This window comes from Trachurus trachurus (assembly GCF_905171665.1).
Source record: "Trachurus trachurus genome assembly, chromosome: 8".
Classification (NCBI taxonomy): Eukaryota; Metazoa; Chordata; class Actinopteri; order Carangiformes; family Carangidae; genus Trachurus; species Trachurus trachurus.
Genome location: NC_139905.1, coordinates 20,262,549 through 20,277,665, shown reverse-complemented (window position 1 = coordinate 20,277,665; position 15,117 = coordinate 20,262,549). Strand labels below are relative to the sequence as shown.

The window sequence follows — 15,117 nt, the reverse complement described above, 5'->3', positions numbered from 1 at the left end:
GAATATGGGACATCTTTAGACATGTCAAAAGACAGCAAATGCCCTCATCAAGCTACTTCATCAAAAGTGTGTCTTCTGATCTGCTGGAGCACATTGTAGATGAAGATGTCTTATATAAGGATGAACAATACATGTGTTATGTTACTGAAAATTAACACAATAAGAGGCAGTTTTTCATTATGTCACTCCTGATATATACAGTGAAGTCCCTACACATGATAACAAAAAGGCTACGCCTGAGGGAGGGCACAGTACTCTGGCATGATGTTGATGGATGCGTGCACATCTTTGTTATAAATAATTAATAAACAAAACAGGCGTGGCAGGCAGGGGCGGATTATCACAGAAAAAAATCGATAAACGGACCATTTGATCATAAAAGTCTCTGATTCTTGCCCTGACAAGCAGCATGCAACACATTAGGACACGCCCACTCTCGCTGCTGCGTGTTTATCTTGCAGTTGGCGCTTGGTTTATAGTAACAGCGCAGCTGCTTGGGCGGTGCTTCTGTCTTAAACTGTAGCCAACTTGGCGCGACTCCGCCCAGACAAGTCACGCCCTGCGATATACCCAACGCACCTGTATTACCGTAGTTTGGCACGCGCATTTACGCTCGGTGCTGAGACCAAATCCGCGCTCCCGCACGAAATCCATTTAGTCCGGTAGTACAGACAGAGAGGGCCCGCTCGGTTCTCCGCTCCCCACAGCCTGTGACACACAATCCGCCCGGTTGAGACCCCCCCCCCCGACACGAACTCGCGTTGGGACCGAGCTGAGAGCGGCGACGGTTCCTCGGTGAAGCAGCAGCAGTCAGTCGGGACAGAGCAGGAGCGGCTTGGAGAGGAAGAATGGCGGATTCGAGCAGCACCGCAGCGGTCGGGGCCGCGGGCTCCAACAGCGCCGCTGCCGCCGCTGCTGCTGCCGGGGCGGCGGGCACTGTTGCGCATGATGGAGCGCCCGGGGCAGCGGGAACCAAGACCGGGTCCGAGTCCGTGAAGGGCCAGATATTTGACGTGGGCCCCCGCTACACGAACCTGTCTTACATCGGGGAGGGGGCGTACGGGATGGTGTGGTGAGTACGAGCGCCTGCCTGTCGGTCGTGTCGTCTCCGCTGGGCTGCCGTAGTATCACAACCTGAAAGTGGCGAGCTAACCCCTCAGCTGGTTGTTTAGCAAAATACCGCCAGCCCCGCTAACATTAGCTGCCGTGTGCAACAAGCGGTGGGCAGAAAAAACAAGAGTGCGGTCTGCGGTGTGATGTTTGTGTTGTTTTATTTGAGCAGCTGCCCGACATTTCCACTGAAGTTGAAGCAGCCTCGGTGTGTGTTTTAGCAGGTTAGCTGCTGACTAGCTACAGGCGTGGCTATGAGCTGTACAGGAAACTAGATTGGGAGTGATTGCGCAGGACGTAGTTTGCTATCTGATCAGAAATCTCTTTGCAGGCTGCATTAACCACACATCTTGAGTAGTGCGCTGTCAGCGTTGTCCTTTTTTTTGTTTTGTGTTTTTTTTCCTTCTGTCATAAAAATGTCTCCCGGTCACAATTATTATCCCCACTACGGCTCTCAAAACACTCCGCCTGCAGCAAATCCGCTGCAGAGACGATGCAAGTGGGATTTGTCGGTTTGTTGCGAGCGAGGCCTCTCTCTCTCTCTCTCTCCCCCCCCCCCCCTCTCTCTCTCTCTCTCTCCTCGTGTTATCGCTGTGTTCAATCTACAGCCCTGTGCGGACACGTCAAACAACCCTGTTGCGTTTAATGTCGGAGCCAAGTCAGTGGCACCGAGGCTGAGCCGTGAGCACGATCAGACGTGACAGCGCTGCGTGTCGATGTGAAGTGGATGGGGAAACACGGGAGAGCCGGGCCCACACACACACACACATCACATCCCACTCCGACCGTGTGTGTGTATCCCTCTCTCACCTCAGAGAGTGTGTCAGCACGGTGCTGTTTTGTTTGTGTCATCGTGGTCACGTGATTCTACTGTTGCAGCATTTGGTGTTTGTAAACACTGTCAACACCCAGCGGGGATTGGTAGTGGTACCAGTGTCAAAAAACTCGGTATATGACAGTATATATACATATATGTGCAGTCCAGGCATACAGATGTTTCTACAGATGTGCATTTCAGCCACAGTAGCTGTGTGAACCTTCCCAGTTCAGGCAGTGTGTTGTGCAACAAAGAGAAAACGCTTTTTTTTTTTTTTACCAATAGGAAAGTTATGATGTAACTGTTGTTCCTGTTCTGACTGACTGCCTGTGAGAAATCTAGCTTGAGGCAAATAGGTGATCCGCCAAAGGTCTGACAGGTTTTGGCACAGAAACTTACAGGAGGAATTGACCGTGAACGCAACAGACCCATTCACTGCTGCACTCGGCAGCACTGCATGTTCTCCATCTACTCTACACCCACACCACACTGACTCTGCACCCACACTCCAGGCCTACACCTACATCACTTCACAACACATCACAGCAACAAAAAAAAATAGAATAAACCAAAAGATGCGTGTCTGTCACATGTGCATCTCGGCAGCGGAGACGGTCGGACGGACGGACGGACAACGCCCTCTTTGGAACTCGGCACCAGTTTGTCTGATACAGTCATTACGTGTGAACTATGCAGTGTGTAATATGAGACCTGTCTTGTGCTTTCCACCCCGTCCAGCTCTGCCATGGACAACGTGTCGAACCAGCGCGTTGCCATCAAGAAAATCAGCCCCTTTGAGCACCAGACGTACTGCCAGCGCACACTGAGGGAAATCAAGATCCTGCTGCGTTTCCGCCATGAGAATATCATCGGCATCAACGACATCCTCAGGGCACGACACATTGACAACATGAGGGATGTGTATCCTTTTCCTGGTCGCAGCGTTCGTCTGCATGCTGTTCAGGCATATGTCACCGATTCCGCATATTTATATCAATATAGGATTCAACTGATCAACTAAAAAGACATGTATAGTCTGTAACTGCTCGTGGCATTTCATGCCTTGTTTCAGGCTGAGTCACCACTGCACTACTGCAAATGAAATCGGCAGTTTATCACAAATCCTCAAGTTCTTGTTTTTTTTTTTAGTGCCACTCTTGGTAGAAGTGTAACACTCATTTAACCATCTGTTCGGTGTGCAGTTATGTTTGAAGAGTCGTTAACACTAGTGCAATAGCTTTTGTGTTTTTATTTCAAGTGTGTGGCTCCGAGATCTCTGCTGTGACTACATCTGATCATAATAAACGACCGAGGCAGCGTGTGGTGCAGTTTAAGCACGACAAATAAACGGTTATTACAAGATCAGTGTGGCCAACAGTTCAGTTACAAGGGAAGGAGGCACTGATGCTTTGGCACGACGAGCTGACCTAAGGTTCCGTATGAAATATAAATAACCTGGAGCCGCTGGTGTTTCTGGAAATATTTTTTTCCACAACACCCATCTTTTATCAGTTTATTTCATTCTCTCATAGATGTTGGAACCAGAGTTAATAATACACATCCAGAATAGCATTGGTATGTTGGCACATTTCAACCCATCTGAACTGTGGGCTCTAAATCGGTCTTGTAAGAATTTACTAGTTCTGATTCAACATTGCTGTTTCCATTCAGCTGCTTTTTTTTTTTTTTTTTTTTTTTTTAATCCAAGTCAGCTCCAGTGACCATCTGCAGAGCAGCTAGCAGTGGACCGTGGGCATGGCCGCTCAGTGACTCGCTGTGACTGCCTGCTGCCCTGGCAGTTTCTCAGTCAAAAGCTCCTTTGTCCCCTGAAAATGGAAAGGAAATGTGTGATGTCCTTGTATTTTTTTTTTTTTTTTTTGTGTGTCTGGGTTTCTTGTTTGATCTGGCCCGGTTTCTCCACTTTGCCGTATTGTGCTGTTGCTGACTTGTGATGACTCCTGATTAAGGGGCTGATGCTACAAAAAACAGGGACAGAGACAACACCAGGGTCTGTTGGATGAGTTGGACTGTTGAGGCAGTAGAAATTCACAGATTGCGATGTCTTTAGTTTTGCAGGTGTCTGGTAATTAATTAAAGAATTAGACAAAAGTGGTGGACTTGACTGTCTTTGGTGGTCGTGGTAGACAAACTTTCAAACGAGACTCTACCTATTTGAGTTGCTACTGTCGTTGATGTTTGCGGTTCCCACCAAAGATTTCTGCTGTATGAGCTGAGGAACAAAACGATTGCAACACAATCATTGCAACCATTTCACCCAACTAAGTTTCAGTTTGTCTAGTCAAGATATGAGTCAAGAAAACATGACAGAAACATTGCACCCACCCACACGCTGGAACCCGATTCATCCGGTCAGATATGGAGTTTTATTCATTCAACCTCCTCCATCCTCGAGAGCGACCCGTGATGTTTTAACTTGGACGTTGTCAGTCGTTGTCCCTCCTTGACTCGTGCGTGTGTCCAGCTACATCGTGCAGACTCTGATGGAGACGGATTTGTACAAGCTGCTGAAGAGCCAGAGACTGAGCAACGACCACGTCTGCTACTTCCTCTACCAGATCCTGCGAGGCCTCAAGTACATTCACTCAGCCAACGTGTTGCACCGTGACCTCAAACCCTCCAACCTGCTCATCAACACCACCTGCGACCTCAAGGTCAGCCCGCACATCATCATTTCTGATAGATTTCACACGTACATGAAAACCTCATCCACAAACCTTCTGTACACTGTATCTTACATTCTTTTTTTTTTTTTTATATATATATATATATATATATATATATATATATATAAATCTTTTTATTAGTTTTTTCATTCACATACAACAATAATTTACACATACAATGTATGGAAAAAATCTTACTGGAGGTTAGCAGTTAGTTGTCCTACACAGTGTATGTTGGAAGCAAGTATGTTTCATGTTGTAAGTTTGGTATAGATATTAATCGTTCCCTGTGGTATATGACATACACTTAACTTTATTTTTGGCAGCCAAAATGGGATACGTGCCTATGTAACATGGTGCATGAAAAACATATTCAGTTCACCAAGAATCATAACATGTTTCAGCTGTAATGTTTGTTTAAACATTGGCACCAGTAGCTAGAGAGAATCCCAGGAATGTTGGATATAGGTGATGGATTGACCCACGGGAACTCTGGGATGCTACCAAGAAGCAGCCAGTCATCACTATTTAAGTGATGAAGACTGTCAGACTTGAAATGTGCTGTTTTAACTCATTAGTCTCATTCTGTGACGTCTCTGGAGTCTTATCTCAATGTGCTAGGCTTCAGTTTTTTCATCTATGTCTTGTTCAAGACTTTTTTTTTTAAAGTGCAAATCTTTGAAATAAACTGACTGCAGATTCAGTTCAGATTAGAGTTGTAGATGGATTGGTACACTGCTTTAAAAAAACAAACACAAAAAAACCCCAAAGACATTTTCCTTTCCTGATCTCACTTTTTCTTAGGTGTCTGTTTCTTTTTTTGCATAAGTGAGCGTTAAACCATCCTCTCGCGGAAATGCATTTCATTTAATTTCACAAGGAAAAGAAATGAAATGCATTTCCCTGTGAAATGAAATGAATTGCATTTCCGGGAGAGGCTGGTTTACGAGGCTAAGCGTTACGTGGCCTCAAGTCAAATACTGCTGCTAGTGTTAATTTTACTTAAAAAAGTCATTTTGGGCCTGGTCAGTGTTGATATAACATTAGACTATTAAGAAACGCAACTCAAGCCATTATCATTTGTGGGTTAGTTTTGATTCATCTTAAAACAAAAATGAAAGAAATGAAAAATTTGAAATGAGCTGCCCAGGTCCTCTTGGCTCTTCTGCTCTTTGCAGTGTTGTTCAGCCTGAGCATACACTTGTGAACTCTCTGCAGCCAACCATCAATCCCTGGATTAGTTGATCATGTGGGAGGAGTGAAGAACAAAGGCAGCACATATTGAAGCGGCTTTCTCATACATTCCTCTCCAGGACAAAAAAAGAAATCAAAATAAACCCTAACTGCAGCTACACATTACATCATTATATCTTTGGCTTTGTGCCACTATTGTTGCCTAATGTCTAGATCCATTTAGTACGTGTAGTGTAAGAGCAAAAACCCCATTAAGCCCCGGTTTCTCCCTGCCTCTGTACACAATGTACTGTACTACACTGGATTATTGCCCGGGACCAGATTCTCTACAGTTGGTCTTTTGATGAAACAAAAACATAACTTGGAAGCTTTAAAAAACCCAGTCTCAACAGGGAAGATAAAGTTTACTAGAGAAACGTAAACACAGGAGCTTTGTTGGAGCTGTGTAAAACATCCTCTGCCTCACCACCTCCCTTACATCGCCACCTTATTCTCTTCAGGTGTTCAGTTTTATAAGGACGACTTCTCTGACACTTTTATGTTGTCCTCAGATCTGTGACTTTGGCCTGGCACGGATAGCCGACCCCGAGCATGACCACACAGGTTTCTTGACCGAGTACGTGGCCACTCGTTGGTACAGGGCTCCAGAGATCATGCTCAACTCAAAGGTAAGCGTGTGGCTGACTGGATGGTGGTGTGTGTGTGTGAGTGGATCTGTTTCTTAACCGGATAGTTTCTCAGGTCGTTAACTCTGTGTGTGTGTGCCGATGTCTCAGGGCTACTCCAAGTCCATCGACATCTGGTCTGTGGGCTGCATCCTGGCTGAGATGTTGTCCAACAAGCCCATCTTCCCTGGGAAACACTACTTGGACCAGCTCAACCACATACTGGGTGAGACACAGTTCTCAGTCATTTCCACAGGATGTCGACACCACAGCCGTTATTGAACGTTGTCCCTTTTCTCTTCCCCTCTTGTGCAGGCGTCCTTGGCTCTCCATCTCAAGAGGATCTCAACTGCATCATCAACATGAAGGCGAGGAATTACCTGCAGTCCCTGCCTGAGAAGCCCAAGATCCCCTGGGAGAAGCTCTTCTACAAGGCCGACTCGAAAGGTACAGAGATGCTGCTCGTTTGTTGCAGTGAAAAAGAAAAAATTAAAATGGCACTAATGAGCTCTGTATTGAACATGACACAGATGTTGCTATGTAGGGAAACTAACTGACCCACTGATTATGGTGAAAACAAATTAGTGTGAATTCATTTTTATGAATTTACGTTAAATGCTGTTGCTATTGTGATCATTATTGTTATCAAAAGAATAATGAAAATAGAAAGAATATTTTTGTGCAACTGACTGTTAACGTATCATTTTTTTATTCAAGTACTATATACAAAAGTTTTATGTTGGATGAAATGTTGAAACAACCGTGTAAGGGAGAAATACAAAAATTGAAAAATGGTTCAGGACGTGATTTGAATATAATGGTTATTGGGATAGTGAATTTATATTCAATATTCCTTGAAGTGAAATAAGCGTGTTTGGAAAGTAAAATATAAAAGGAAAACAATATTTAATGAATATTTTAATAATTTTCCCTAAATTGAAGTTTGAATTGTTTGGATGCTCTAGAACAAGCCCAATTAAACATTTAACAGTGCAATAAAACAGATGTCATTGTAAGAACAGTTGTATTTTATACTGATGAGTGAACTGACTAAAGCTCTTGATGAATCTAATGCAGCTCTGGACCTGCTGGGCCGCATGCTGACCTTTAACCCCATCAAGCGCATCAGCGTTGAGGAGGCCCTGGCTCATCCTTACCTGGAACAGTACTATGACCCCACAGATGAGGTACGCATCTCTCTCAATATTTAAACTACACTGAGCTAAGTTTTCACAAACGGAGGAGCAACAACACACTGTTGGCCAAGTATTGAGATTTGCACAAATGGCGGCAGCATGAGGGCTAATTAATTCAAACATGTTCATCCACCACGAGCAGAGCTTTAACGGTGAGCCTGCCTGCTCTGTGCTGGGAAGCCTCTTAGCTGTGTGTGGAATGCAATTAGTCTTAAGTTTGCTCCCATGGTTCAGCCTGAGACTGCTTAAAGAATCTAATCGCTCATCACATCCTCATTTAAATAACAATATAGGTGTGTTCATGTAGAAAGCAAAAGGGTTTTTTAATATTTTTTATCATTATATCTTTTATTATCATTATTTCATCGCCATCACTGTTTGGATATTGTACTCCACTCTGTAGGCTTCCTCTCTTAACAGCAATAACTAAAACCACGGATGAACAACATGACATGACAATAAAAATCATTGTGATTATTTTGGCAGACTTTGCTTTTATGATATGAGTCACAGGGGGATAATAATTTTTACATCTCATTTTCTCTGGGAAAATTATAAAAATGATGATATGTTGCTGAATACCAAACAAGCATGTCCCCTTACCTCTTGTAATAATGATTCGGAGGCCAGGGCATCGTTGCATTACCACAGGGATTCGTTCAAGGTACATACAGTATATTATGATGATTTTATTACAGGCAGTTGCCTTTGATATGTTTTATTATTGAAGGGTGCTATATAAATAAAGTTATTATTATTATTATTATTATTATTTTGATACATATATTGTGACACGCGTAAAAAGATTGCAGCCATGATAACTTAATATATTGCAGTTTTGATCATCTATCCTCGACCCATCCTGCTTAACTTTATAGAGCCATGGGGAGAACATGCAAACTGCACATAGAATGATCACTGCTTCTGCTGTTGTGTTGTGTATTTAATAACCCCCTGTGTCTGTCTGTGTGTGTGTGTGTGTGTGTGTTTAGCCGGTAGCCGAGGAGCCCTTCACCTTCTCCATGGAGCTGGATGATCTTCCCAAGGAAAAGCTGAAGGAACTGATCTTTGAGGAAACGGCTCGTTTCCAGGAAACCTACCAGGGCTCCTGAGACGCACAGGTACATAAAAACATAAAAATTAAAACACACAACAACTGGTCCTTGTCTGTTGAGAGCACACAGCATCAGCGTGTGTCGACAAGATGCATGCTTTGTCTAAACTGCTGCGTTTTAGCTGTGAGGAGTCTGTCTTGAATAGTCTGATTGGAGACCACTAGATGTCAGTGGAGCTCCCGCTAGTAATACATGCATGTAAACACACCCAAAGCACAACTAGTAATGCTTTACAGCCACTGAACCTGTTCACACAGATGGACCAGGACATAATTCAGGCTCTATCGCATTCCTGTGAGTTTATAAACAGCGTCACAGGCCTTTAAATGTAATTTTCCATGTAACTGAATGGAAAGATTAGATCCAGACAAGATAATACAGGATATGTTGTTCTAAAATAAATATTAAAGTAGTGTTTGTCGGAACAACAAAACCTCCCAACAAAAGACTGTTTGTTTGTATAGCTTGTGTTGTCTTATTTCCTTTTTGACTTTAGTAATTTTTCCCGTCACCGTGGAAAAGTGTGACATCAGTCTTATGCATTATTTATTATTTATTAATATCTATGCCTGCAGCACTCTGTGCCCGAGACAAATTACCCTGTCCGAACAATAAAGTTTATTTGATTTGATATCCATTTGTTTGGAAGTGTACAACAGCTGTGGCAGATTGAAGCAGCTGTGAAGTTTCTGAAAGTGACAGTTACAAGCTGAACAGTGAATTAATCACATCTGTTAGATTTAACAGAGCGACTTCTCGATTTGATTTTTAAATTTTGCTGTTGATTGTTGTTTTTTTTAACACAGTTTTACATACATCAATGTGTATTATTATTATTATAGCCTTTATTCAGGACTCAAAAGTGCTCCATATAGAAATTAAAACTGGTCAGATTTTTACCATAAATAAAAATGAGGGCAAAGTATGCAAAACATATTGATAATAATTTAGTCTTAAGAATGTTTTGTGGCTTAAAGTTCATTAATTCAAAGTCCTCTTTTCCCAGCCCCCAAAGAGTGACAAAGCCCTGCAGAGGCTCGGAACAAGAAGACTCCAAACAACACGCTAAAACAAAAAGAAAAAAGGAATCTTCAAGAAACCAACAAAAAGAGAAAACAAGAAATATGAACATTTAACTGCTTATCTTTCCATTTCTACTTCTGCAAGAGAGAGCTAAGTTTAACTTTGATTTCTGTGGTGGGTGGGGTGGTCAGGTCTGTCGTCTGTACTGTACTGTTTCAGTCCCGTCAGTGTCCGACTCTGACTCCTCTCACCCCACGATGTCTCGACCCCCCTCCCCCCCCTCGTCCCATCCTCCATCACTCACTCCTCTCCTCCTCTCCTTCTCCTCCTTCTCCTCCTCTCTCTGTTGCTGATCTTGTCTGTCGCTCCCTCTCATATAAACACATACTACTGTATTAACCAACACCATAACTCTCTTGTCTTGCTCCATGTAAATTACAACCTGGAAAAATTGAGGGCTAAAAGAACAGGGATGCTAATCGGGGGTGTGTGTATGTATATAAAAATATAAGAGTTTTTTTTTTTTTTTCTTTTTAAGTGTGCTTGTCGCAGCTTTCGTTTGTTACCGTTGTTTGAGTGTTTTCGGATCAGTTCAGAGTCGTATTTGTATGTTTTGGGGTTTATATTTGCAAGTCATTTTTGAACTCTTGATTTTGAGACAAATATTCAGTGTTTTTACAGGCATGTTAGCAGGGTTATAAATTTCTTTGTTGCTTTTTTTTTTTTTTTCTTACAAAAAAAAGAAGAAAAAAAAACAACTGCGTATGATGTTTATATGAATGCATGCATTCCTGAATTTTACCAAAGTGGCAGAGAGATGCAAGGACCTTGGCTGGGGAGCTACTTAAGGGATTATCAGTTTTTACCTTAACTACAGTGACCTGCACTCATATCAGGGGCAGACAAACTGAACTGACCGGTTAGATTCAGGAGGCGCTACATGTTTAGAACAAATCAGATCAAAACAATGAGCATACATTTGATTAGTGTCAGTGTTTTGTTTTGTTTTTATCGGTGCTGCCTAAGCCCCATTTTCCAGGAGATGCACGCTGCTCTGTTCTTGCTCCTAAATTATCCGCATTATTGTAAGAATCGGAGGCTTGAAACACCAAACAAGATGCTCGGCACCCACTGGAGAAGCCACGAGAGCTTTGGCGCAAAACACTGATGTTACATTATTTTCCACATTTGACTGTGTAACATCACATCAAACAGCTGAGCCACTGTTGGCATCACATTCCTGTGTTAAATTGCAGACAGGCGAGCCACCTCCCACCTGTCGTCCTCTGAATTGCTTATTTCCAAAAACCCATTTGTAGGAGGACGCACGCCTCTTCTGGAAAATGGCCTCCTGTTGGCATCAACCTTTCAATTAGCGAATGTGTTTTTTTTTTTGTTTTTTTTTTGGACCATGATTCTGTCTGCTGCTGTTTTGATCCAAGACTACCACATGGGAGTCAGACGTGTACAACACAGGCTGGGACCTTAAGTGATGGTGAAGGCCCAGTTCTGAATTCATTGACCATTCAAACACATGCAGTTTTCAGCAGGCCTGCATACCTTTTTGTCCCAGTGGACACGTTGACTCGTTGTGGCAGGAAAGTCGAGGTGTCCCAGTAAATCACAGCCTGACACCCGCTCATCTGAAAGGAATGTCCTGATTACTGATGTAATGAGCAGCTCCTATACCTGCTGAGACAGGTTGAAGTGTCTGCCTGGGGGAAAAAAGACCTTTCAACGTATGTGTGTGTGAATGTGAATGTGTGTTGAATCTAACTGGCCTGATTTTGCAGTGTGTGTTGTGTTGTGTTGTCACTGCGGCGTAGAGTTTTCCGGTTTTGTTGTAAACTCTTACAAGAACAGCGCCTCCTGTAGGACCACTTTAAAAACAACAACAACGGTTGAAGACTGTCCCAGAGGAGAGTCGTACTGTTAAACCAACCAACCAACTATCAGCTCTTCATGGCTGCACAGCATTCACCACCAGTTGACCCCTGACCCCCCCGACCCCCGACCCCCACACACTGCCTTCTTTCTTTTTTTTTGCTACGCTCATCCCACCACCTGTGTGTGTTAGCTCCAGCCGCCTAACATATGTATGACAACATATGTGTGCTGTTTCTCAGAGATGGCTATTCGTGTGTGTGTGTGTGTGTGTGCTGTTATCAGTCGTCAGTGTGCGCTCCCCCCTCCTCCCTCCAGCCGTGGGTCCAGCTCAGTCTGCACTAAATTTTTCTTTGCCTCTTGCACTGGGACCAGTAAGAGAACTCTCCTTCCTTCCTTTCCTCCCTCCTTTCCTTCCCTCCTTCCCAAAAATGGACCAACACATGTAAAGTCACCGGTTTGTTTGACATCCGTTCTCTCTGAAGCCATATCCAGCACTGTGGGGTCGTCGTGCGGTTTTTTTTTCGGTGCATGTGGTGACGCACATCGTTCAGTTCACCCTCCTCCTCCTCCTCCTCCCACCTCTCACCACGCTTTACTCTAAAGGGCTGCCTCCACCCCCCCTTCCCCACCCTCACCTCCACCCGCCTCCTTTCTGTTTATCTACTATGGGACTGATGAAGACCCTCCTCCTCACCCATATCACTTATGACTCTGCTGTTGCTCCCTCCTCGGAGAATCATGCCCCGCCCCTTTTGTCTTTTCACCTGATTCCTATAGATCACAGTCGGTCATAACAAGCAGGAAAACTGGCTCCGGTCACATGACTCAATCAGCACGCCAGCACTTTGTCCTCCAGCCACGCTCTTGTTGTTTTGGGTTTGCTCCTCCTCTGTCTCGTAGCTGCTTTAAGTTTCACCTGCTGCGTTGTGCAAAGCTCGTTGTGTGCAGTAATTTATGTCGGTGTAAAAGTGCTTGTGTATGAGTAACAAAGCCACGACTCTTTTTGTCCTCTGTGTGCGTGAGTATGCGTGTGTGTGTTTTTTGGAAGTGCGTATTATTTCCTCACAGCTCGGGCCCTCTCCCTGCAGTTACCTGTGTGACTTTTTTTTTCTCCTCCTTTTTTCAACATAGAAACAGTCACACAATCGTTTAGTTTTTTCCCCTCTGACCTGCCACCAGACCAAACATCTCACTGGGGAACCATGGGAATGAATCCTTCTCACACACTCACTCACACACACACACACACCCAAGAAGAGTGTATGTGTGTGTTTGTGAAATGTTGCACTTAAACACACCACATACATTCATACACAGTATCGACCAGTGTAAGGCCTGTCTGTCTGAGGCCTCTTTCCACATGTTGTTTCTAAATGGCTCTTCTTATTATTGCTATTGTTGTTATATTGGTGAGTTGTTGTACTTTTTCGTTTCTCTTCTTCTTTTTTTACATTAAAAGGGAGTTAAAGTTGTATCATTTTTTTAATTATGATAGGATGTTTTTATTTGTATTTTTTTTCTTCTTTATTTCTCTTATGGGCGTGATGATGATGATTATTATTATTATTATTATAATTATTATTGGCAGTGTTTTCAATCTTTCTGAAATCTAGTTTTGTTTTTTTTGTTTTGTTTTGTTTTTTAATTTCCCCTCCAAGATCTTAGAAGGAATTATTTTAAAAGAAGATATAAGTAGACTGTCAAAGAGATATGAGTTATTGAGGGTTATAGTCTGTATATTCTATGGGTATTATGAATTAAACGATTAATAAAGAAACAGAATTATATACCTATAATTAAATAAAATTTCCTGATACTGTTATGACTGTCTGTGGGGTTTTTTGTTTTGTCTTTTGAAGTTCATCTGTAGCTCAGAGCTTTTTGACTGTCTGTGATTTCTGTCAGTCCTTATCTTTGTAGAAACATGTCAGACCTGGCAGCAGCAGCAGCAGCAAACTGCTCAGCGGAGTTCAGTGCCACCATCTTAACCCTTCCCTGTGAGCCCAAGGTTTTTTATTTTTAACTAAACATGAGTATGAAGAGACACAAAATATAGCCACACAACTATGAAGATAAAAGGTCATGAAAAGTACAAAGAGATGTAGTCACTTCAGTTTTTATGTGTCCAATTAGGAGGTCTGCAGGCTACATTGACATAGAAATAGCAGCTACTCACTTGTATTATTTCACTACTAGGCATTAATCTGTTAACCACAATATTGTGTTTTAGTCTTTCCTACATGTGCCTTCCTTCACCCTTCCTACAGATCTCTGTGCTCCTTTAAGACCCTTTATTTTCTCATCTGTTCTTCAACAAGCTACAAAATATATTATCCTCTTTTTTATTTTTTGTCATTTGTGTGACGTTGGTTGTTGCCATGGAAACGTGTCCTTAAACAAGTCGGTCCTCATTCTTGTGAAATTGTGTAACCTGCATTAGACCAACGCAACAGCCCAGTGTGAAGGATTTCTGTGGAAGTGAAAGCCTGAGAACGGTGGGACTGTGCATGAAGCTGACGTTTTCCTGCTGGGAAAATCTCCCGTACTTTCTGTGTCGACCTTTACATGTCTCAGCATGGCCTCAACTTTACATCCTGCGCATTCCCGGAGTCTTTTGGCTGTGGCTCAAATCACTGCAGCAGCGTTTCACTTCTAATTTAAAGTAAAACTCTAAAACATTGGTCTGTGAGAATATGCTAGAAAGCCACATCGCACTGCAGTGAATAGGTTTCTAACCTCTGGTGTTGACCAGGCCTGTTGTAGCTACTATCTGAGAGTGGGCTCAGCCTGTTGCACCATTGTTGTCACAGGCCAGGTTGGTTATTGAAGCCTAACAATACAGTGCCACACTCTGCTGACTCTGTACTGTATATGTATAGAGCACCACTGCCTCCAGACGTGGCTGTTTTCATATTTCTGTCCTTATGGGTCAGAGTTGAGTTTACACATCTCCACATGCCGCCACATCCCTTTTGTCAAACAGGACCTCAGCTGAGAAACCTGTTGCTGCTGTGTTTTTTCAAATATGCTTGTTTATGTTTGTGGTTTAATCTGGAATCTGGAAAGAACAACAGAGTTTTGTCTTTTTCTTACTTGCGGCACCTGTCATGTTATAATATTCAGTGTTGGGTATGTAATTTAATGCAATGCCCCTCGCACGGCGAAGTCAAATGACAGAAATCCTAGAACAATGTTGGCAAGCATGCAGAGTCCAGGTATGACACACATGCACACACAAAGCTGCTGGTTCCTGTTGAACAAAAGAGTGTAAAGAGTGATTTAGTAATGCCACAGGCAGGGGAGAGGCCAGAGAGAGAGAGAGAGAGAGGTGAGCTGCGGGCTGTGAGTCCATGCTTCATTAACAGATTTTTACAACTCTGCAGGTTTCAGGTGTCTTTCAAAAGAGCGAGAGCAAGGGAGACGTTT

At 43.1% G+C, this 15,117-nt stretch overlaps 1 protein-coding gene across 1 annotated transcript; it reads left to right on the top strand.

The window, feature by feature from the left end:
• Positions 1–257: 257 nt before the first annotated feature.
• mapk3 (mitogen-activated protein kinase 3) lies at positions 258–13,486 on the top strand. The gene is made up of 9 exons (XM_083976782.1): positions 258–1,072; positions 2,666–2,848; positions 4,410–4,599; positions 6,357–6,473; positions 6,582–6,696; positions 6,786–6,917; positions 7,548–7,657; positions 8,659–8,787; positions 9,788–13,486. Exons 1-8 carry the CDS (start codon positions 849–851, stop codon positions 8,776–8,778), a joined length of 1,191 nt encoding a protein of 396 aa, XP_083832908.1. The 5' UTR covers positions 258–848; the 3' UTR covers positions 8,779–8,787; positions 9,788–13,486.
• Positions 13,487–15,117: the final 1,631 nt, after the last annotated feature.